The sequence below is a fragment of the Fragaria vesca genome, linkage group LG1, assembly GCF_000184155.1.
Source record: "Fragaria vesca subsp. vesca linkage group LG1, FraVesHawaii_1.0, whole genome shotgun sequence".
In the NCBI taxonomy this organism is placed as follows: domain Eukaryota; kingdom Viridiplantae; phylum Streptophyta; class Magnoliopsida; order Rosales; family Rosaceae; genus Fragaria; species Fragaria vesca.
Genome location: NC_020491.1, coordinates 1208632 through 1230846, shown reverse-complemented (window position 1 = coordinate 1230846; position 22215 = coordinate 1208632). Strand labels below are relative to the sequence as shown.

The window sequence follows — 22215 nt, the reverse complement described above, 5'->3', positions numbered from 1 at the left end:
GAGCACACAATTTTCTGTGTCCTTTGCGTCCCTGTGACCTAGGATTGCAACACACCCGCCAAATGATACAACTCAACCAAATGTGTGTGTCGTGCTAATAGAAGATTGTAATCAACAGCTCTATTCCAAGTACTTTTCACTCGCATTTATCTATAGGTAATTATGGTTCCTCGTGTTTTCTTCACCTACAATGAAAGAAATGTAAAATCACAGTTGCCCCTGAATACAAACCAGCCAGAAAAGTTATTCAACGTATACTACTGACAAGTGACCTTTAAACTACGTTGGATTGACAGCCCTTGTAAAACCTTTGCCATCAAACTACAGACGAGAAGACATAGTTCCTCATCCCAAGCAGTACTTGCAGCCACCCATACAGAAAAGTAAAAAACAAGAAAACTACTATCAAGTGCGCAGTCATTGTGCAATATTAACAGTAACTGGCTTCCCCCGACCCATTGCAAATCCTCTTGTCCCATCCGGCATACGAGGTCCAGGAGGCTGTTTGGCTACACTGACACCTATTCCTGGCTGCTCGCTACTACCCATTGAACTGTTATGAGACGTCCCAACATGATTTCGATTATTGTGGTGGTATTGACCCCGCCCACGTCCCCTACCGCGTCCTCCTTGTCGATTACGCGCTTTCCTTTGCCCGCTCTCCTTATCATTGCCATGTTCCTCTCCCTGGCACAAATAAGAACCAAGGATTAAAGTTGTCATCCTCAACTTGATGTCACTAACACCATGCCCTTAAAGTCTTTAATTGATGCCCATAAAGTCTTGAATTGATGCATGTTTATAACAAGGTAACCCCTTAAAGAGAGGTGAGATCTGTTGATGCACACAGATGCAAAATTTGGTTTAAATTTTCATCATAACAAAAGTGCTCTCTTGCTTGTGTATTACAATCGTCAATTTCTACCATGTAAATAAGCATGTACAACAATTAGGGGTAAATTACAAGTCTGTTTGCACTTACTTGTTCATGTGAATGAGCATCAAACTGCCGGGAAGTATCGTCTGATTGTTTCTCATTGGCATGATTTTGTTCAGGTGCAGAAGCATCCTCTTCCTCTAATTGCACTTCCCCATCCTGCCCCTTTTTCCCTCGCACTTGACCAGGTTTTGACTGAATGAAACAAACAGAAATCCATCAACCGACTATTCGATCCAATTAGATTCAACGACTTAAAGGATCATTCGGTCTAGTAGTATGGGATCAACCCAGCACATGCGCTTACGTGCAGTACTAAAGTAATGCTTATTAATCTCTAAATCTGTTTCGTCAAAATCGATCATAAAATATACAAGAAATCATACTTTTTTTATAAAAACCATGGGGATGTAAGAAATCATACATTACAAGCCTGCACTCGATCATAAAATTACATACCCTAATTGTCAATTGATTCTGCACAAAATGAAAATTTTAAACAACCAGCTTTTTTCTTGAATTTGAACAATAAGCCAACACTTTCTGTTAACTTAACCATAAATTTCAGGAACTTAAAAGAACTACAGAAGCAATATTGCCACTCCTTTTTCATTTTAACCAAAAAGATAATTTCAGGAACTGGAACTGAACTACAGCAATATGGAACCATATTTTGGCATACCAGGCGTCTAAGCATTAACCGGACTCTAAGTCCACTCCTCCAGTTCCCCTCTTCATTAAGTTCAGCCACCTGCATGATAGAAATGCACATTTACCATCTCTAAACAGCATGGAAAAGCCATATTAAAGTTGAATCAAATACGAGTACTTACAGCTTTCTCTGCCAGCTCAGGGGATTCATATTCCACAAATGCATGCAACTACAGGAAAGGAGCTTATATATCACATACTTTGACATCTAAAAGTGTATATATATAATAATAAAAGGACCAATTCAACATAAGGTAGAGTAACAATTGCATTAACGTTGAGATGGAGCATCAAGTATGTTTTCAAAAAATCGAACATCCATAAAATAATCTGTCAGGAACCTTTCTAATTCACAGCGTGAACACTGATACAGACACTGCAATGTTAGTGCTTGTAGTGGTGTTTTGGAGTATGTTTGGGTAGGACTAGGAAAATAATCTTAGTTGCAAAACCAATGATAGTCTAACTAACACTACAATCCATAAGCTACTCCAGACCAAGGCATGCATATGTGTACCTTTTCCTTGCATAAATATATGTATATATAAATGCGTATGTATACCTTGTTACTGAAATGCATGCCATCTGCTTTTGCTGATCTGGATGCTGAGGAAGAATTATTATTTGAGGTTTGTGGCTGACAGGTACGAATTGTCTTTACACTGTCAAAGAACATACACTTATAGGATCAGCGAAACAGTTTGTGAATCTGTGATCACCAAATAAAGAATTTGAGTAAAAGTTCCTAAAGAAACTGATCTTAGTACCTCCCAGCAGCAGAGAAAATCTTCATGAGGTTTTGGTGGCAATGATCCTCGGGTAAATTTTCAGCAACAACAATGCGAGACTACATATCAGAATGAACATTAGATGGTAAGAGAAAAGTTCAATTTCACAAAAGCTCAAGAGTTATCAACGTAAACAAGGATCTAATATATAACTTCCATAGCACAAAAGCACAGAAAAGGATATTGTGAGTATCTTTCATAATAGCACTGTTCACAAAATTCTTGACATAAAGGACCAAAATAGCATCACAGACAAGGCACCAAAGCATATCATGAATCTATGAAATGGGACTAATACAAATAAAACCTACTTGCAACTCCTCCATATCTGACTGAGTCAGAGGATGCTGACGTCTGACCTTCTTCCCATCTTCATGCACCACCTGCAGATTATGGCATCATTCAGTGACTAAAAACAAATCTTTGAGACAAAACGAAGACCCCTTAAGGACAACAACATGACATGAAGCCAGAGCACAAGTAAGTGAACTCACAAGCTTTGAGGAATTCCGCAAAACAGTTGCAAGCTGGGAATGACTATTTACAAGGGCCTTAATCTTCTTGAAAGATGCAACAACAGATATTGGCACTATATCAGAATGAATAATAAACAGTTAATAGTGATGAAAACTCAAACCACCGAATTCCAATGCAGGGTTAATATACATCCTTGCATATAAAACTGGTTCACAACACCCACAAACAAATGAAGTATTTCTGCGGGGACACATCTGCCCTTTAACTTGAAAGGTAGGCATCAGATTAAGTATATTACAGTGCCCACAAAATCTGAATCAAACTAACATTTAAAATCATAAGCATTTTTCAAAGAAAAAAACAAACAGATTAGTAACTTACCAAATCCTTCAGGGTCTTTACTTATGAACCTCATAAGATGATCAGTTGTAGCTAAGTTCAGATCGCTGAAATAATACTCCACCTGCAAGTTAGAATAACAACAAGCATATGAGGGAAGGTAAAAAGTAATTGATCTTACTAATAAGACATCCTCCTGGAATTGTTATGGTTACTCTGTCGAAATATACAGTTTAATCACATATGATCAGTTCACCGCTGTTGTTTCTACTACTACTATAGAAGTTTGACCAACTGTTTCCTCCTAATCTACTCTAGGTCTTCTGCTCTTTTAGTCAAAAATTGGAAGTGATTACTCTTTTGTATCGGCGATCACTATCTCAAATCTCCTTATCTAGAGAGTTCAAATCTCCCGTTAAGTCTCAAACGGAATCAGAAGGAGAAAGTAAAAGCATGAGATGAAGGCAAAGGCGGCAACCTGATTCAAAACCTTGGAAGTAGCTTCATCGGAAAGCTTGTGAGACTTGGAGGAGGTAGCGTGATCCGGCGGCGGTTGCTCGTCCGACGTCGGTTGGTCTTGGTCTCCGGAAAATCCGGAAGCGTAATAGGGATGGTGATGGTAGTGAACGGGCAAGTGATGACGGTGATGGACGAGAGGAGGCGGAGGAGGAGGGACGACCTGGATCGGAACATGGAAAGGAGCGGGAGTGAGAGGCGGAGAGTAGAGCGGCTGAGGGAGAGGCGGCGGGGATGCGGCGGCGGGACTCCGATTGGGGACGAACTCTGGGGCCTGGGCATTGAGGCGGCTGAATGAAGTGTTTCGGGAGAGAGATGGATCTAATAGAGAATCGGAGAGACTGGGTTCGCCTTGGGCCATTATTATTGATCTTAATCTTAATCGAGTGCTCTCCTCTTCTCTTCTGCTCTTGGTCACCGGAGAGAGAGAGAGCCCGGGGCGGGGCGGAGACGACAGTGGAGAGGACTTCTCGGAGTTCAGGCTGCCTCCGATTGTCGACTATTTATACCGTTTCATTGCCCATCCTTCTTTATTGGTCCCTTTGGATTTTGGTTCCGTGGGCCCCTCCTGCTTTTCTCGCTCCACTCACTGCCCTACTGTAACTACTCTCTCTTGGACTGGGCTTTTATCTGGGCTTCATCGTCACTCTACTGATCCGCTCCTATTACTTGATTATCATCATTAATATGAAGGAAAGAGAATTTTTAGATGATGGAAATAAAATGTTAATGCTTTTCTCCAAATGATACTCTTTTATTTATTGCTTAGAGTGCAAGAGTTTGGAATAGATTACACAACTTATCTCCACATTCAGTGTTCACATTGCTCCTCCTCCCTGCCATGATCACATTACATCTTCACTAACCTGCTCTCACATACTAGCTAGCTGCTGCTAATTTCTTCTTTTTCAAGTCATATTTCTTCTTAATTGCATCCCAAAACGCGGGGATGGCAACTTCGTTGGGTACTTCCTTGAATGATGGAAGGTAATTTACATCTACAATTACATGATCACCGGTTCCTTCCTGGATCTGCATCCACAAAATATTCCACAATCGGTACAATCACTATACGCGTTCAGCTTCATTTGGTGAAACTGTAGATCTCTATAATAGGATAGCAAACATAAATTCGGTACTTACTACGACATCAAAGCCAAACACGGTCAGGTCAAGCTTTCTCATAAGAAAATTAGCTGCACTTGAAACCAGCTCAAGATCAATGCAGTGCTCAGTGGCCTTCAAGCTGTTGTTGTCTACAGAATTTGGATTCGGTTTGCTAGTAGGCAAGGATTTTAGGCTGTGAAGAAAATCACCACAATGCAAGTCACTGAATACAGGCTCTTGAACATAGCAACAAAGAAAAGACCAAAATTCGTAGACAGGAAAAAGAAAAAATGCAGTACCTGTCAAAGACCAAAGGTTTTGGCTCATCACTTCCAGATAATTTCATCAAGGTATCTGCATTTGGTGTGGAGCTCTTAACTGCATGGTAAACTTTCTCGCCCAAAACATAAAACTTGTAGAGCGTCGAGGAATGGTCCACGTATTCCTGAAATTCCATCCATTTCCACTTTTTATTTTCAATAAAAACGCATAAAATAGCATGAATTGAAGTGTTTCATAAACCATGCAGGATTTGGACACTTATTATGTTGACATATCACTTAGCATTAGGTTGGAGTAAGCAGGATTCTTATACTGAACAAACTTAGATTAGACGCTACACCAAGTTCGCCAATTGATAACTAATTATGACTGATTCTTGCTCACCTGTATAATCGCTGGAAGAGGAACAGTCAGATCCTTAAAATCTTCGACTCTAAAGACAATTGCCTGTAGTGTAAGATTAAGCTTTATTACTTTTACCGTATGATAGAGCTTATGAATCTGTATTAAATAGAATAATACATACATTCAAATGGTTCTGGCAGCAGTTGAATACAATAAACATTAGACTGTTGGGGGAATATAAATGCAATCAGACATAGTAAGGTGGGTTAAAAGAAGATAGTGCAACTATATGAGTGATGACCCTATTTCTTACAGTTAATCATCAAGCTTGAATTGCATTGACACGAAATGTTGGATTAATAGCACAGGGAATAAAATAAACAAATTACCATACTATGAGCATCGGCTACACCACAAGCAACTTGAGGTTTTACTATGCTTGGAAGAGCTAATTTAGCTTCAGATAGCATTTGAGTTAAACCAGACTGGTTAAAATCATCAACCTGCACATTTCGATATAAACAATAAAAACACTCCACATATAACTACATCTAAGAAAAAACTAACATTCTAGACAACTTGATGTCCACCTCATGCCATAAATTATGTATCTCATAATATCTGCAAACAATTAGAGGGCTTAAAACTATACAAATGATCAATCCCTGTCGACTCAATAAGTTAACACCAACGAATACTATCAGGATAGGCCACATTCAACATTCTTTTATCACTGTTTGTTAAAGATATATATGCAACAGGTATAAACCACTAAATATTCATCATGTTCTTAGTGGCTTGTGACTTCGTAAACTAATTCGGCAGGATTTCTCCCAACGAGTTATGCTGTATATTACACTAAAGTTCACTTTTACGAAAAACATTACTTTCTTGTTCTTTTTCTTTTTCAAAAAATATATTGCTAAGATACTGAGAAACCATTATGAGATGGAGGAAAAGAACCTTGAGATAATGGGGCCCCCTAATTGCACGGCGACTTCCAGTTTTGAGATCCTCCAATGCAAGTAGAATCTGTTGGATTTTCAATCGATCCAATACAGGATAAATAGAGTTAAGTGGGTCAATCACACAGAGGTCCTGGTGATGATCCATATATCTGAGTAAGAACAAAAGGATATCAGAAAGAAACCAAAGAGATAGTGCTACATAATTTTGTGTCTACTGCACACTTTATAAACTTCAAAACATTTGTGTTTAAGTTTTATCACTAATCAACATTGAGATGTTTTTTGTACTAGACCAAGTATGCTCAATGGGAAAAAGAAAAAGATTATCACAAGTCACCTTTGCAATTCCTGCATGCCCCTGCTGTATGTTATCTTATTAGAGGAATGTAAAGAGCTATTCAAATCAACGGACATAATTTCGTCAGTTGCTTTGTGGAGAAGTACATCTACTTCTTGTAATTGAGATGATAGGGGGAGTTCAAATGTGAGGGGCAGGAACATCAGCCCAATTTCATTCGGACACATAGGAAATGCACCCCTCTGCAAAAACCAAAATACCTATAAGCTTCAAAATCCAACCCCATACACATGCTATATATTACTAGACTTTGTCATGACATAAACAACAAATTCGACTACTAGCCACAAATAACACAACCAGACACTGAAGCAGCCATCACGGTGCTTTAAAAGCCAAGAGTAGAGTCAAAGCCTTTCGTGCAGTATCAAGTATCGACAAATCTAAACAGTTTCAAGAGGCTGTTTATCTTACACTTGTCAATGGTGTTATAAGGTCCTCTTAAAGGTAGAATATTCCTTTTCTGTTTTAAAATCTCCTTCTCTACTACAATGATTACTTCATTTATCAGAGGGCTCACCTTAGCAAAATCTTCTTCACGAGAAGGCTTCATAATATAACCAACTGTCACAACATCATTTCCAATTGCCTGTTTGCCACATGCAGCATAAACATCAGAACCTAGAAGCAATATGAGGAAATCATTACTTTCATAGATAGAGTCAAACTGCTCCTATTCTCATTTCTAACTAATAAGACAACTTCAAAACCGAAGTCATTTCCCATCTGTGTGTGCAGGAGATCAAGAGCACATAAGACTAGAATGGTGCATTAAGATGACATGCAGAAAGCATAATACGTTTCCAAGTAAAAGAGATTATACTGTAGAAGCAATTATCATTGCCCCAGTCCAAAGTTGTAATAGTAGAATACGGATGAGTGCTACTCTATGAAACCTTCTTATTTAGTTGGCATATAGTCAAAGGCAACTCCTGCAGTTTGTTTATGTACATCATGCTTGAACTCTCACATGCACTGCTGCCTTCAACTTCTGAAAGAAAAATAGTTTGAACTTTAGCCAACAACAGGAGAATATTGTCGCAAAATAGACATCTTCAAACCTCAGAAATTAAAACACAAAAGCCTCAACAAGCCCTCACTAAAGATGTTATAATGACAACATAGTAATGCAACTTTTCCCAGACTACACATAAAATAACTAGTGCTGCAATTCACACACAACTGGGCAGGACAACAGAAATAATTAGTACTCACTCATAACAGCGACCAGCCAACCACGTTTGGTTAGTTCAGAAAAGATGTCTCTCTTGTTGTCAGATACTAGGTACAAAATACTGCCTCCAATGTCACGCCAAGCTTGTATGACCTCATTAATGGCGTCATCTATAGAGGATGTATCTAATATGAAGCAATGGAGAGAATACTGCATTGCAATATCTTTCAGAAGGTTGACCTATAAAAAGCAGAAAAGAAAAAGTTGGTACATAATGGGCAGAATATTTGAGATGAAATATAAGAAGCAAAGACAGAGTTGCCTCCTCTTGGCTGTTCTCAGAGGAAACCACCCTGGGAACTGATCAGGGTGTCATGCTCTACTTAGTAGTATAATGTTACAGAGATAGTTGAGATAAGAATAGTAGGATCCTGGAAAGAGATTTTCAACATTTACACAGCATGCATGCTACTTGTTGCTTTTAATCTAGTACTAGTGCAATGCAATTGTAAGGAAAAAGACAGCAGAAACACACATGCCTGAATACAGTGACATAATCAAATCAGTGGGTGGTTTATGAGTAATTGGTTATTTGATGATGAGAATGAAGTAGCGTAATGAGATTATAGTTGAATTAAGAAGAATATTAAGGGGAAGGTACCCGATGAGGATCAAGGCCTGGTCCGTAAGAAATAGCCTGCAAAGAGTAGAAAGGCTTGTAAGACAATTTGTTTTGAGCAGGTATAAGATAGGGAGAGTACTCAGTAGAGGAGGTGTACCGTAGGGATGGTGGAATGGCGGAGCTTACGGAGCATCGAGTGGGCATCTGGTACCAACCCACTCGAGTTCTCCACTAGTAGCACACTCTCGTCCAGTATCACTCCTCCAACAACCGCCATTTCTATCTTTCGCTCAGTCGAAGAGTAGATAGAAGAAGAAGAAGGAAGGAAGGTGTCGATGCAATTGTTATGTGTCAGTCTCTGAATCAAACGACGCCGCGTTTCTTCACCTCGACTCGGTCCCACTGGGACCCGTCTGTCCTTTCTATTGTTATGGACTTCTGCAGTTGTGGTAATTGTTATGTGCTATTAGTATTTGTGATAGTCACAAGTCTGCTATTTAAGTAGAAGCGCAGGAATTGTTTGCAATTAGCTAAGCAGCTGCAAATAAGAGAAATCATTTTGGAATGTGACTGCGTGAATCTGGTGCTATGTTTATGTGTTGTTTTGCTTAGTTCTGCTAGCATAGTTTGGTTGTTTCCAGTGCCTGCGTTTTTCTCTTCAGTGTTGCTTCTGTTTTTCTTGGCCAGTTTGTGGCTTAATGAATTTCTTGTTATGATAAAAGAAAAACAACTTCTGCTTAAATTTGAAGGAACAGGACTTTTGAACAACATCTTTAAGGAATAAATTTACAGTGTTTCTTTTGTTTCCCCAGATGACTGAATCATAGATTATTATCGTGAAGATGCCTTATGTAACAAGCAAAACATTCAACCACAACCCTATAACAAACCGGCTTATCAGCCAAGTTATACAATGTAATGAAATTGAAGCCAAGTCTTCAGACATTGGTTACTTCAAGATGTAATTCAAGAGTCCATGAGCCGTTCCATGACCAAGTTTAGCACTGTTGGAGCATCAACTGTAACTGCTACCTTCACCGTGGGTTTATCACACCATTCGGTCACCTCACCAAAGCTGATTATATCAACAGCAATAATATCAACACGACATTATAAGATTACACATACCTATGCAAATATACTTCCATATATGCTCAACAGGAGGAAGGTTAATGTGTTGCCTAAGTAGGAAACATGAACATGCTTTCAACTTACTAGTATACGAAACTATGCAAATAGCCAGACAGGATAACAATTGGTCTCAATATCCTTTCATAAAGGTCTCAAGCTCATATACCTTAACCAAATATAATAAGACGTTTTCCTATGGTAGAAGTATACATCAACTTTTCCTGTAATCCAATCTCTCCATCCACATTTTATACTACAGTCATTGGCTAAAACAGGTAGAATCTTAGCATTGGAAATACATTGTGACTCCTGTTCTGTCTATAAACTTGCTATACAGGTCTTTCAGGGTTTCATAAACTCTTTGATCTGTAGTTCACATATTTTTGCCAACTTCCACTATATTTCTGTTTATGAAATTCGGCCTCCAAATAGGAATCAACAAAATTGAAGGATACTTACTTTTTCTGTTTGTTATACAAAATTGTGAGCCCTCTTGTGATGCCACTTGTCTGGACTCTAACAGCACCCTCTGTGTAAGTTAGAAGTGAAGGATTAACGGCTGCCAGAAGGGTTGTAGGATCATGAAGGTAAACTCCTACATCATGATAAAAACTACCATTAGTAAGTTTCTGGTTACTATTTCCAGTTCTTTGAGTTGCATCAACCCACGTTAATAAGCCAACCAACCTTTTGTGCTATACGCATCATGATGGTAAGAGAAGTACACATCTAAAATTTTGCACAAGTACTGAGCGAATTTTCCATTTGACTTTGCCAACTTGTCTCGATCAGCATCTTCATTTGTCAGAATGAAGATACAATAAATAAAAGTACGAAAGAAGAAAGTACAATAATTACAATCACCAAGTTCTCTAACAACCATTAATCAACTGATTAAAATCATATTGCTTTTTGCAGAGAGATTACCAATTTTGCAGAAAATTCAAAGTTCCTGGCAAACCACAAAAGAAAAAGGAAGAGAATTTTGTGGAAGTTTACATACACGCTAACTGAACTCCAAATGAGCTTTAATGCCTGACTGACAAAATGCTCTCAATGGCTACATGTTTCGAAAACAGATAGAAATCATAGAGATATAGTGTAGTACCACCTAAAAGGTGAGACATGAACTGTCCAGTTGAAAACTTTCTTTGATATGATACTAGATAGGAACTACGCAGAAATTTGTTCCTGGAGGATTATACAAGAAACGTACCTGTCAAGACAACTTGATGGGTAACATTTATGCCCACGGCCAAAACATCTGCTCCACTTGTAAATACAATATCTGCAGCATCTGGGTCCCCAAATATCTGGTGAACAAGGGCATACAAGAACATATAATCAGCATCTTATTTAAGCTTTGTCTTGTCAGAAAATAACTTCAGGCACAGATGATTAAGCCCAATAATAACGCTATAGCCTTGGGGACATCCACTGAACTATGAGGTTGTAGATGATTACAACACTTTCCACGAGCTTGTGAATAGGACAGATAATAAACCAAATTTAATAGCCAGCTAAATACAAAAAAGTCGAGTAGAAATGTCGGTGAATAATGAACCTAATACATATTAATCTGCTTACGTTGGCCTCTGCTGCTGGATTTACATTCCCATTAACTGCAAAAGCGCCACCAAGAAGAACAATCTGCCCAATGTTCTTTGCAAATGCAGGATCTAGTTGTATAGCCTGTATCGATAGATAATCAGTCACAAAAGATTAAGAATAATGTTCAGAAGATCGAAAAGACCATGCAATGAATCAAACTCTGACCAGTGCAATATTTGTAAGTGGGCCCAATGCTACCAGAGTGACTTTTCCAGGGTGAAGGTTTGCTTGTTCCACCAGAAAAGCTGCTGCAGACTGTTCAATTGGCTTTCCTTTTGGTGGAGGGAAGTTTTGGTTTCCAAGTCCATCCGTACCATGAACAAAATCAGCAATACGAAGTTTTGTACCTTGCTTTACAGTTACAAGTGGAAACAATCAGCGAGTTATGAATTCCAATCACACTCACACATATATGTAAGACAATTAATTGGAAATGAAAGACCAGGAAGTATGAGAAGATACAGTTATTGTGACATGGGATCCTTCAGCCACAGGAATATCAGTTCTCCCTGCAAACTCCAACTAAACCAAACGCAAAGCAACAATCAAATGCCTGGTTAATCCTAGACATAAAGAATGGTATAGGAAGCAAAAGCTAAAGCACAATAAGTTTACCAAATGCAAGGCATTTCTTGTGGCCAGAGTTGTATAAACATTCCCATATATAGTTGTGAGTCCAATCACTTCCACCTCAGGCGACTTCAATGCCACAAATATGGCCATGGCATCATCTGCATGATAAATGGTAGAGAGCCGCAATTTATCATCAAAACAGAACAGGCAGAATCATGATGAGGATTGTAGCTAATATGAAACACATGCGAAAATGGATTGCTAGCCAAAACTTAGAATAACACCCGACAGAGTGGCTCAGTAAGCTGGTATTCTCCAGTTAGTTATTCAATAAAGTCCGAAAAATGATTAGAATTCTGATCTTATTCATTTTATTTGATCTGAATCAGCGTGACAACTTCGTGGATGGTCAATCCGAAATTGAGTTGGTGAGTAGATTCAAAGAGAGTGGCTTGGAGTATGAAATTTAGTTTATCAAAATCTGAAAACAGACAGAGGTAGCTACATGCAGGGCAATCCGTATGTAAAGCCTGAATCTTGTAGATTATCCAGATAGTTGGTTAGTGTCAGAAGAAACAAACAAGTAAGAAGACTCACCGATCCCAGGATCAGTGTCGATGATGATCTTCTTGGGGTCAGTCACTGCCATGGTCTCACCCTCCTCCTCAGTTCTCAGTGATGATGTCACTCGACAATCCGCTACAACAGTTGTCGAGAAATCTACTTTTTGTTTTGGATGGAACAGTAGAGACTTCACCTCTAGTTGCCTTTACCTATTTATACAACACAAGATGATGGCATTTCAGGAAATATGTTCAGTCAGCATTGGGTAGTTTTGGTAAAGTGCAAGTGTCTTTCCCCTTCCCCTCCGTTTTGGTTTTGAATTTAGATCTGCAGGATCCTACCTTCGCAGTCACAACAACAGAGAGTGAGTGAGTGAGTGAGTGAGGCTATGAACCCATCGTTGTCGTCAAAGGCCGGGAAGAAGCCCTCTCCGGCGCCGGCGAATAAGAAGAAGAAGAAAAAGGAGCATTGCACTCGGAACCCGTTACAGGATCTCAATGCCATCAGCACCACTAGCAACCACGGCAGCGAGGCTTCGTCTTCATCTTCAATCTCCATCGAAGCCCCACGAGGTTGCCTCAGGTTCTTTCTCTCTCATTCATCTTCTTCTAATTTAAAAACCCCTATACGCCCCAGGCCTAGAAATCTCTCCAAAACCCATGTTTCCAGAAACCCAGAGAAACCAAAACTCAAGACTAGTTCTTCTTGCTTGTATCACATGCCTAGTTCTAGGAATGTCCAAAAGTTGAAAGCTTGTCCAGCTTTGAACTCCAAAGGTTGTTCCTTTGAACTCAAAGGTCAGTCCAATGAGCTTAAATCAGGTGCTGGTGATGGAACTCTTACACCCTCATGTAAGAAACCTACTGGGTTAGGTTTGGGATGCAAAGTCGACAGGAATGTGGAAGAAAATTCTAACAAAAGTGATAGTACAACTCCTCCTGTTCAGGCCTCTGTGTCTCCAGAGATACAACTTGGATCGTCTGCCGTGTCATCAGCCTCGCTGGCTTGTTATGCTGCCGGCCATGTGCTGTCGGGGATCACTGACAAGAGGAAGTGCAGGCCTAGGGGAATTCTCAATGTAGGAGAGAATGATTCAGGCTTTGGGAAAGGGAAGGGTTTGTGCAGTTTTGAGGAAGTGGTGGAGGATGAGGATGGATCTGCCCAAGGAATGGTTGGAGATCCTGATGCTTCTTTGGTGCCCTTACCTACTGAAGCTTCAATGCATTGGCTTTTGTCACCATGTAATGAGGAAGATGAGGATCACAAGGAGCATTCTGAGACTAGTTTTCAGAATCCTGATGTGTCCCCCAATAACCACTTGGAAAGTAGTACTTGCCGTAGCAGGAGGAACACTTCCATTTCTCCAGGTGGAGTTCCTAAATTTCAAGAATTGTTAGAGCCCTTGAATGAGCATGTGCCTGTTTTGTCTTCTCCCCTTTGTAGACCTGGTTGTGAGGCTCTACCCTTGAAAGATGAAAGACAATGCACTTATGATTTTGATGTCGGGAATTCTCCGTTTTCTATGGCTTCAATGAGTAGTGGCAATGTTATTCTTACACCTCAATCAGACTCGAGTGCAGATGGACATGCTGGCCTGTCACGGTCTAATACAGACAACCGTAGGAAACACTATGAGTCTGAACTCAATTCAGTGGCTGAAGCTATTCGGATGGCGAGCTTGTCTCCAAACCGTCAGGTACTGATTGAGGATCAGATTGATTCAAGTTTCCAATTTGATTGTCTGACCACAACTTGTAATTCGATCAGTAGAATACAGGAACTGTTGGATGATCAGGCTTCCTGGCATCCCAACTCCACGTTAGAGTATGTGTCACAATCCCAGCTGAGGATATCATGGAGAGAAGGTTTGATGAGTCGTATGTATGACATGGATGAAGATGATTGCTGCAGATGTTTATCAGACGAAGAGGAAGATATCAATGGCTGCAGCAATGACCTTTCCATAGAATCCTGTCAAAGCCCTGAAATCACTAATAATTTTAGGGGAGATCAGATTTTTACCGATACTTCCTGGTCTGCTGATATACTGGATGATGAACCAGGAGTTACTGCAAAAGTTATAGAAGACATTCCTCCTCAATCATGTGCCGAATCCATAAGTACTGATGGAGGCGGCCTGCTTGCTTCAAGGGATTCAGATTGGAATCTCTGCTACAAGAATGAGCTCTTCCATGTTTAACTAATTCATCTTTTCTTGTATGATCGTATTAGAGCAAGTCTGATAATCCCTGGTGGTTTTTCTGGTGGAAATCGATTATTACCACTCAGGGACCATTGTTGTATCTTATTTTTTTTTCTCTCTTCCACTTATTTTCTGCAAGTTGTTTTTACCATAGTTCAATTTCAATCGTGTATCAATGTTAAATACAACCATTCAGTTGAGAACTTTATATTATAGCTCATATAAAACAGTTGCTCAAGAATAGAAATGAGAAACTTTGATCACCATTGTTAACTAATCTACCTATACATTAATGTTTATGTTGAGTTTTGTCTCTAATTTTACATTATAGCTGCCCCAAAAATAGTCATCTATGTTCAATCAATTCCAAGCCAAGGCCTTCTCATGGAAGCATGTATGCCGAAATTTGAAATGTTGAGGAGCTGCCAATGAAATTGCATTGCTTCAGCACATGCAGATGGTATATCTCAGCAGCAACTGATGATCATCATTACAGTGTTAGAAAACTCCAAAACTATCAAGCGCTTGCGAATTGGGATTCCATGAAGGGAAAGAACCACGCTAGCAAGCATAAAGAACCAACAGCATTAAGCACAAAGAAATGATGCCTGCAATTTTAATATGCGAAAGTACATAGGATAAAATGAACCTTAGTAATGAGCACTAGTTTTCATCAGAGAAGTTGCCGTCACTATCTTGCTCATAAATCTGGTATTCTTCATCACTGGTGTATGCATCTTGTATTCTATCACCCCTTGCTTCAGGGGATGGAAAACTACCAAAAAGCTCCTGTAAATGAGTTCTTGAGATGTTGTCCATGTTAAGATCTAGAGATATATAGGAAATCCCAAGTTTGCAGGTTCTGTACAGTTCTTGAACAGTAAGCATGTCACGAAACTCTTTTTTACAATACTGAGCAATTGCTACACTTTCCTTCTACTGTAAACAAGGGAGCACATGAACACTCATTATCTATGTTCAAATCATGTTAATTGGTGATTGGTGATTGGTGATTTCAACTTTTAAATTATTTCTACAAGGATGGAAAAATTCCGAAAACAATATGCTCTCTTGTTTCAAATCATGCCAAGAATATCAATTTTCAGCATAAAAAGAGACAAGAATTGAGAAACTAGGCATGTTATAGTTTAACCATAAAAGGATACATGAATGAGGCTGCAAAGAAATTTCACCATCCTCAACCTACAAACAAGTTAACATGATATAAGTCAGCAAACGGAAGCACCCCACTAAACGATTAAGATGCAGAAGATGTATCTAAATTGTAAAAAAGTTAGATAAAGGAAAAAAAAAATATGTAACAGATAATTTTGAAGACATAACAGTTAACAGAATATAATTGAAAGATTAATACCAGATCATGTCCACCATATGTATCTAATGTTTCTTCACCATTATCAACCTCAATATCATCTTCCTCATCATCTTCAACATTGTTGGGTTCCTCAGCAGCTACATCGCCTGTAAGCTCTACGGAGACATACTTGATAAGTAACTCCCAAACTAGTTTCAATAATCAAGAAAAATATAATGGAAAATTGATGAAACAAGAAAAACATACTCTTACTTCAATAGTATATCAGTAATTATGACAGAATCTAATGAAAGCAATAGCTCTGCAACAAGTGAAGTTTTCCTCTTGTACCTGCATTGGTTTGTTGCTGGACCATTTCATCACGCACTAAGTTGTCTTTATTGCATATCTTCTTTGACTTTCTAAAGCTTTCAGTAGCAGCTTTAAGCAAGCACTCTGCACCCGGTTTTGGGTATACAGATAGGAACCTCACCTGAACACGATATTTCAAGTTCTCAAGCAAGTTATATGAAAACCATCCTGTCTCCGGCTGCACACGCATAAGAAAAATGTCCCCAGTTAAAACAAAGCTGGAAAACGTTGGGGAAATAGAAATAGTCAAACTGCCAGCACAGCCTGATTCAATAAACTTACAGAGCACATTGTCTGTGCTGGAGCCTTTCTTATCTGCTCTTGAATGTAATCATCATCAAGTTCGAATAGTTGCAATGTTGTATGGCACTTGTAAGGAAACACTCGAAATGCACATAAATCACTCCATTTATGCTTTAGTCTGCGTAAGAGCCCCAAAGGAAAAAAGTTATAATTTGCATGAACTGGAATGGCAAGAGTAAATGTGATCTTCAGTGCTTCTAGCCAGAAAAGATTGCTTCGGAAATAGAATGTAGATCAATAATGCACCATATCCAATTGCAAGGTCCATGATGAATATCCTCCAAATATTGGATGACAAATATGTAAGCATGAATAAAATCCAGGATCCAAAATTATGATTATATAAGGAGTAGGAAAAGTAAGATTGCTGATGCTTCTGAAAGTTTTTGGACAACTGTATCAGTATTGCATTCAGTATGAAAGATGGACACTGTATCACGATATCAATGAAATAACTGAGTTTATTTTATATATATTAAGCAAACGTGAAGATAGCCAAAAGGAAGATACCAAAAGGAAAGCTTGAAAGATAAACTTACTGATTAGCTGAATTGGCCTCACAATACCCGTGTAATGGTGGTTTTACTCGATAATCAATTTTCTGGTATCTGCTTGAGAAAAAATAAAGTAAGCAAAAATGAAGATAAACGTCCTATCATTCAATTATGCATTTAATAGTCTCTGTAGTCTGTACGTATGTGTGTGTGTGTGTACGCTTAATATGTCCCATTATGATACAAGTACGAGCACCCTTCTCTTCTACTTTGTAAGACCCATGACTTGGTTTTCAAAAACAAAAACTAGTTTCAAGCGAGTTCCATTGATAAAAAATCTGAAACAAAATAAATGAATAAGCATTTTCACTTGAAGAAAGATTTTTGATTATATGCAGGAGACAAAAGAGGATAAATATCAAATAGTAGCTTGCTCTAGTATAAGTCTCACATGCGAGAATCAGGATCTTTCCGAGGATCAAAACCTTTTTTTATCCAGAACCTAAGAAATGGTCCACGTGAAAAGTAGTATGCAACTCTCGAAAGAAGCCTGCAAAAAGAGAATGACCTCAACCAACAGAACAAAGACTCAGAATTGAAGATAAGTAGTATACAAGTAGATAACCTTCTCAGCATATGATCTGAAAATATAAAGCCCTTATTAAGCAATCGTTCAGTTACTGAATCCTTTGGCCACACTGGCCGCTCATCAAACAGGCTAGACACAGCCATCTGTGACTCCCACTGATCTGAATCTTGAGGTATATATTCCTCCCAGTTTGTTCTCTTAGGAATCTGTAAGATTGTTAAGTACGACAGATGCACAACTTTGGAGGAACTGTGTTGACTTTTCAGCATTTATAATTTCCATGCAATGGATAACAAAGTCCATAACCTTTCTGTAATTTCTGATTTTTAGAGCCAAAAATGCGTAAAAAATAAATGCTAAAAAAACTTTATGGAAATCTATACATAAGGTTAACTTATTATGTTTATAAAACCACGGTTTCATAACTAAATTTGTGTGTGTGAAGCGTAAGTGTCAATCAAACTGTTTTCTTTGCATGACTATAGACACATGAGCTGCAGTTCAAACATGGAAAAATATATGTTGTATATACGTAATAAATAGCATACTATAATAAAGCACTAGGATATCACTGATTCCAAAGTCAATTGCAAGAACTGGCTCCATATCCATCTGGGGAAAACAATATACATGTCAGTTTGAACACTATGCAGCTACTTAAGATCTTACGTAATAAGCTAAAATAAGAAATAAACACTGGTAACTATTGTACTCAATGTATATGTAGTATCAATATGTTACATAATACAAGGTTCTTATCGAATGGAACAGTAAGCTTCTGATTCAAAATATTCTACAAATAATTAAACATGCAGCGTCTTGCCAGAAAATTCACACAAGGTCCAACCCAGAACATCAAAATGTAACTTGTTATTCACTTTTTGTTTTCTCATTTTTTTACCACATAGTAAACAAATGCATCAAAACAAAGAGAAGAGACAGGCATGGGAAATAAAGAAGAGAAACACCCTTAAAATAAAAATAGAAGCTAACATCTTCAGTTCAAGAAAATCAAATGGAGTTAGTTGATCATGGGGAACAGTTCCATAAACATTAAGGCAAGAAGTGATGTTATAAGTACATTTGAGATGGCCATCAAATATACTCACCTCCAATTGGTGCTGCACAGGCTCTTCTTGATTCTTTTTCACACTCAATGTCCCTGATGGTCTCAACCTGATAGATAGTACGAGATTAATGAATGAGTCCTCTAAAAGTTTTCCATTTTGAGATACAGTAACACTGAGATATCATCTACAAAAACTTACACTAAATTATCTGGAACATCTTTGGGTGCAAAAAGCTGGGGCAGGAGTATCATCACATCCTCCTGATCAATATCCATAAGACCGCCTCTGTCTATAAACAAATAGACAAATAATATATACAGATATAGGCTAGCAAAACGTAGCAGTGAAGATAAAGAAATGGGTACCAGAGTGTGGCTCCTCAGTTTCGACCCTATTTCTCTTTCTGTTGCGTGCAACATCAGCATGAACAGCAATGACATGCTGGTAGTCCGCCATTCCTTACAGAAGATGTCCAAAAAGATCAGTTTTGAAATTGCAAGGAAAACTCATAACTTGGAGAAATCAATTCTAACCATCAAAGTGATAAGCCTCCGGGACATGAGCAACAATATCAGCGCAGAGGTCTACTTGATCAGTTTCGGACTTGGATTTGGATATTTTAAGGAGAAAAGAGTTGCAGGGACGAAGGTCTCCAAATGCAGGATGCGAATAGGGGTCGTCGTGCCGAAACCGGAGCTCCAACCTGTTGTTGTTGGAGGCTGAACTGTGAGCCTGCATACACAAGTGACAAGTGAGAGTTAAGAATTGAACTGAATTGCAAGTTGGGAGGCATAGGATACCTTGTGGATGGCTTGGGTGCCGCCTAGTGTGTCAATGGCTCGAGACATGGAGGAAGGATAACCCGGATAGTGCACACCGAAAGCTTGGGTGCTCGGAAGAAACCCAGATATCGTCCCATCTTTTACCACCCCCATTACTCCCTGGCTTCTTCTTGTTTGGTTCATCGGAAACAAGCCAGGGAACCTTTCAGTGACATTCGTGACCAAAAAAAGAATTGGGCTTTTAACGGGCTAGGCGGTCTGGGCCGTGGTGGGCCTAGACGGGCTGGGGGCTGGACCATTGAAAAAACAAGGAATAGTGATCTGATTTTTGTGCTGAATCAATTATCAGCATGTACTGTCAATTTGCGTGGTCGTTAATAAGCAGGAGGCCTAGGCTGTACCAATACCAATTGAGGATGATGATGAAGAAGAGAGAGCAAGGGGAAGCTGTTAGTGAGCTTCAGCAACACTTAGCACCGCGACTCTACCGGAGTACCGGTACTACGCCTTTTCTCTTTTCTTGTTATTGAAATTTCTGTTTTGTGATATGATCGAATGAATTATATTCTAGGTGTTGGCTGGGACAAGTTGTGGGAGCAAGGTGTGACCCCTTGGGATTTAGGACGCCCAACGCCTGTTGTTGCTCATCTTCACAAGTCGGGTGGCCTCCCCAAGGGCAGGGCTCTTGTTCCCGGATGCGGCACTGTATGTTCCTTCCCTTTCTCCAATCATATGTTGTTTGCTTGCTGCTGTGAGTGTGTGACTCATCAACACAACACAACTATTTGGATGACAGGGTTATGATGTTGTAGAGATTGCATGTCCCGATCGCCTTGTTACTGGTTTAGACATTTCACACAATGCCATTAACAAGGCCCTCCAGGTCCTGCTCTTGCCCTTTGTCTCTCGTATCCTTTATGCTGTCACTGAATCATTTCTGATAGGATTAGGATGTGCACCCTGAATTGGTCTTTTGTTTTGTATGTCATGGCAGTTGTTCTCCTCACTTCCCAATGCAATGCATTTTACCTTCTTAAAAGTGGACTTCTTTACCTGGCATCCAACTGATTTGTTTGATCTCGTTTTTGATTATACGTAAGTTAGCTTCAAATTCACTCTTTTTGTCTTCCATTGAAATATATCTTCATTGATCCTGTTAACTGGAACAGGTTCTTCTGTGCTATTGAACCAGACATGAGATCCGCGTGGGCACAAAAGATGGCGGATATCTTAAAACCAGATGGAGAGCTCATAACGCTAATGTTTCCTGTAATAAAAATAATCTTATTCCTATCTTTCCTTTTCTGTGTGCATCTCTTCTTTGCATATTATTCCTTTCAATCAATATGAACTTATCAATCTGGTATTGAAATAAACACACCTGCTCATTTGTTTAGAGTAATTAGTTGCAATCTTTTCAATCTTCCTTTGCCAATATAGCTTCGCATAGTTCTGTTTTACTAGAGCTGTTTTATGGTAGATCGATGATCATGTTGGTGGACCTCCATACAAAGTGTCAGTTTCAGAGTAAGTTCCTACTCCGGATCTCTTCTAACTTTTATTTTATTTTTTCTTTCTGAGTTACGTTGTCATTTATACCAAGATTTGGAGCATGTACATATGATACGGATTTCTGCTTACAAGAATATACTCATTATTCTTTTTTATTTGTTATTTTAATGTGCAGCTATGAAGAGGTGTTGCATCCCATGGGATTTAAAGCAATCTCCATCTTGGATAATGATCTAGCTGTCAAACCTCGCAAGGTATGTATAGAAATTGCTCTAGTTAAACTGATCAAAGACATTAGACTCACTTGATGCTGATACATATCAGTTGCCTATTTATGTATATGGAGATAAACCACATGCACTAGCTTTGCTGCTTTGCACTTTTGTTTTGCTACCATGAAAGCTTCACTCCAGTTGAGCTATTGACCTTTTTGCACTTAACTAATTCTATAATATGTAGCTTCGTTTAAGTTCTAAGTATGTCATTATTATTTTGCAGGGACGAGAGAAGCTAGGAAGGTGGAAGAGGTCTGCAAGTAGATCCTCTCTTTGACAAGGATTATCATTCTGATGAATCAAAGCATCCAGAGGCATCCAACTGAAAGTAGTGAAATTTGAACTGGTCATTTGTGTAGTGATTCTCATTCCAATTTGTTCGTCTTGAATCTGGATATACAAGTATGTGATATTATCTGGATATATAAGTACCAGAGTTGATACCCGCGCCTTGGCGCGGTGTATATTTATAAAGCTGGTTAATGATTCAGTTGATTGATGGAAAAGTTTTTGATATGTACTTCATAGAACTTCAATACATTGTATATTACATATACATATGATTCTAATAATGAAGCTATTACAAAAGCAACAACACTACATAACAAAACATCTAGTGTTGTGTCCTACCCAAAATAGTAAATGTCTTGTAAGTGCACAAAGCAGAACAACTTATCTGGAGCAGTATGATCGAAAATATAGCTCCAGTTTTGACTGTACAAAATGCTCCTATTTGTTTAACTGTTATTCACCAAAAACGCAATTTTAGAAAACTAAATATAGGAAAAAAAAAAAAA

General features: G+C 38.8%; 6 protein-coding genes across 7 annotated transcripts; 2 read left to right on the top strand and 4 right to left on the bottom strand.

Moving 5' to 3' along the window:
- Positions 1 to 24: 24 nt before the first annotated feature.
- Positions 25 to 4224, bottom strand: LOC101304608. The gene is made up of 10 exons (XM_004287135.1): positions 3731 to 4224; positions 3295 to 3376; positions 2931 to 3025; positions 2748 to 2819; positions 2416 to 2495; positions 2211 to 2310; positions 1771 to 1818; positions 1620 to 1688; positions 983 to 1132; positions 25 to 687 (listed from the first exon to the last, which is right to left on the bottom strand). Exons 1-10 carry the CDS (start codon positions 4127 to 4129, stop codon positions 418 to 420), a joined length of 1365 nt encoding a protein of 454 aa, XP_004287183.1. The 5' UTR covers positions 4130 to 4224; the 3' UTR covers positions 25 to 417.
- Positions 4225 to 4556: 332 nt separating this feature from the next.
- LOC101304317 (inositol-tetrakisphosphate 1-kinase 4-like) lies at positions 4557 to 9336 on the bottom strand. Its single transcript, XM_004287134.1, has 12 exons — positions 8782 to 9336; positions 8664 to 8699; positions 8044 to 8242; positions 7725 to 7819; positions 7349 to 7417; positions 6808 to 7010; positions 6466 to 6619; positions 5892 to 6005; positions 5542 to 5604; positions 5175 to 5320; positions 4912 to 5068; positions 4557 to 4800 (listed from the first exon to the last, which is right to left on the bottom strand). The coding sequence occupies exons 1-12, from the start codon at positions 8899 to 8901 to the stop codon at positions 4648 to 4650; spliced, it is 1509 nt and encodes a 502-aa protein (XP_004287182.1). The 5' UTR covers positions 8902 to 9336; the 3' UTR covers positions 4557 to 4647.
- A 30-nt stretch (positions 9337 to 9366) lies between these two features.
- On the bottom strand, positions 9367 to 12683 carry LOC101304027 (probable uridine nucleosidase 2-like). Its single transcript, XM_004287133.1, has 9 exons — positions 12537 to 12683; positions 11982 to 12097; positions 11829 to 11888; positions 11532 to 11717; positions 11343 to 11447; positions 10972 to 11068; positions 10443 to 10550; positions 10215 to 10350; positions 9367 to 9699 (listed from the first exon to the last, which is right to left on the bottom strand). The coding sequence occupies exons 1-9, from the start codon at positions 12586 to 12588 to the stop codon at positions 9591 to 9593; spliced, it is 969 nt and encodes a 322-aa protein (XP_004287181.1). The 5' UTR covers positions 12589 to 12683; the 3' UTR covers positions 9367 to 9590.
- A 208-nt stretch (positions 12684 to 12891) lies between these two features.
- On the top strand, positions 12892 to 14703 carry LOC101296809. Its single transcript, XM_004288689.1, has one exon. It carries the CDS (start codon positions 12892 to 12894, stop codon positions 14701 to 14703), a length of 1812 nt encoding a protein of 603 aa, XP_004288737.1.
- A 138-nt stretch (positions 14704 to 14841) lies between these two features.
- Positions 14842 to 19784, bottom strand: LOC101303734 (general transcription factor 3C polypeptide 5-like). Its single transcript, XM_004287132.1, has 15 exons — positions 19650 to 19784; positions 19383 to 19581; positions 19215 to 19307; positions 19048 to 19138; positions 18889 to 18955; positions 18349 to 18391; positions 17816 to 17987; positions 17642 to 17740; positions 17236 to 17304; positions 16676 to 16814; positions 16373 to 16571; positions 16082 to 16197; positions 15873 to 15909; positions 15356 to 15533; positions 14842 to 15267 (listed from the first exon to the last, which is right to left on the bottom strand). The coding sequence occupies exons 1-14, from the start codon at positions 19782 to 19784 to the stop codon at positions 15370 to 15372; spliced, it is 1623 nt and encodes a 540-aa protein (XP_004287180.1). The 3' UTR covers positions 14842 to 15267; positions 15356 to 15369.
- A 258-nt stretch (positions 19785 to 20042) lies between these two features.
- Positions 20043 to 21984, top strand: LOC101303259 (probable thiol methyltransferase 2-like). 2 transcript variants are annotated; one of them, XM_004287130.1, is made up of 8 exons: positions 20043 to 20129; positions 20203 to 20336; positions 20428 to 20514; positions 20626 to 20726; positions 20801 to 20900; positions 21112 to 21158; positions 21319 to 21397; positions 21642 to 21984. In XM_004287130.1, the coding sequence occupies exons 1-8, from the start codon at positions 20048 to 20050 to the stop codon at positions 21693 to 21695; spliced, it is 684 nt and encodes a 227-aa protein (XP_004287178.1). In that variant the 5' UTR covers positions 20043 to 20047; the 3' UTR covers positions 21696 to 21984. The 2 variants fall into 2 exon arrangements, with proteins under 2 accessions (XP_004287178.1, XP_004287179.1); XM_004287131.1 differs by having other exon boundaries at positions 21146 to 21158; positions 21642 to 21936.
- The last annotated feature ends 231 nt before the right edge of the window (positions 21985 to 22215 follow it).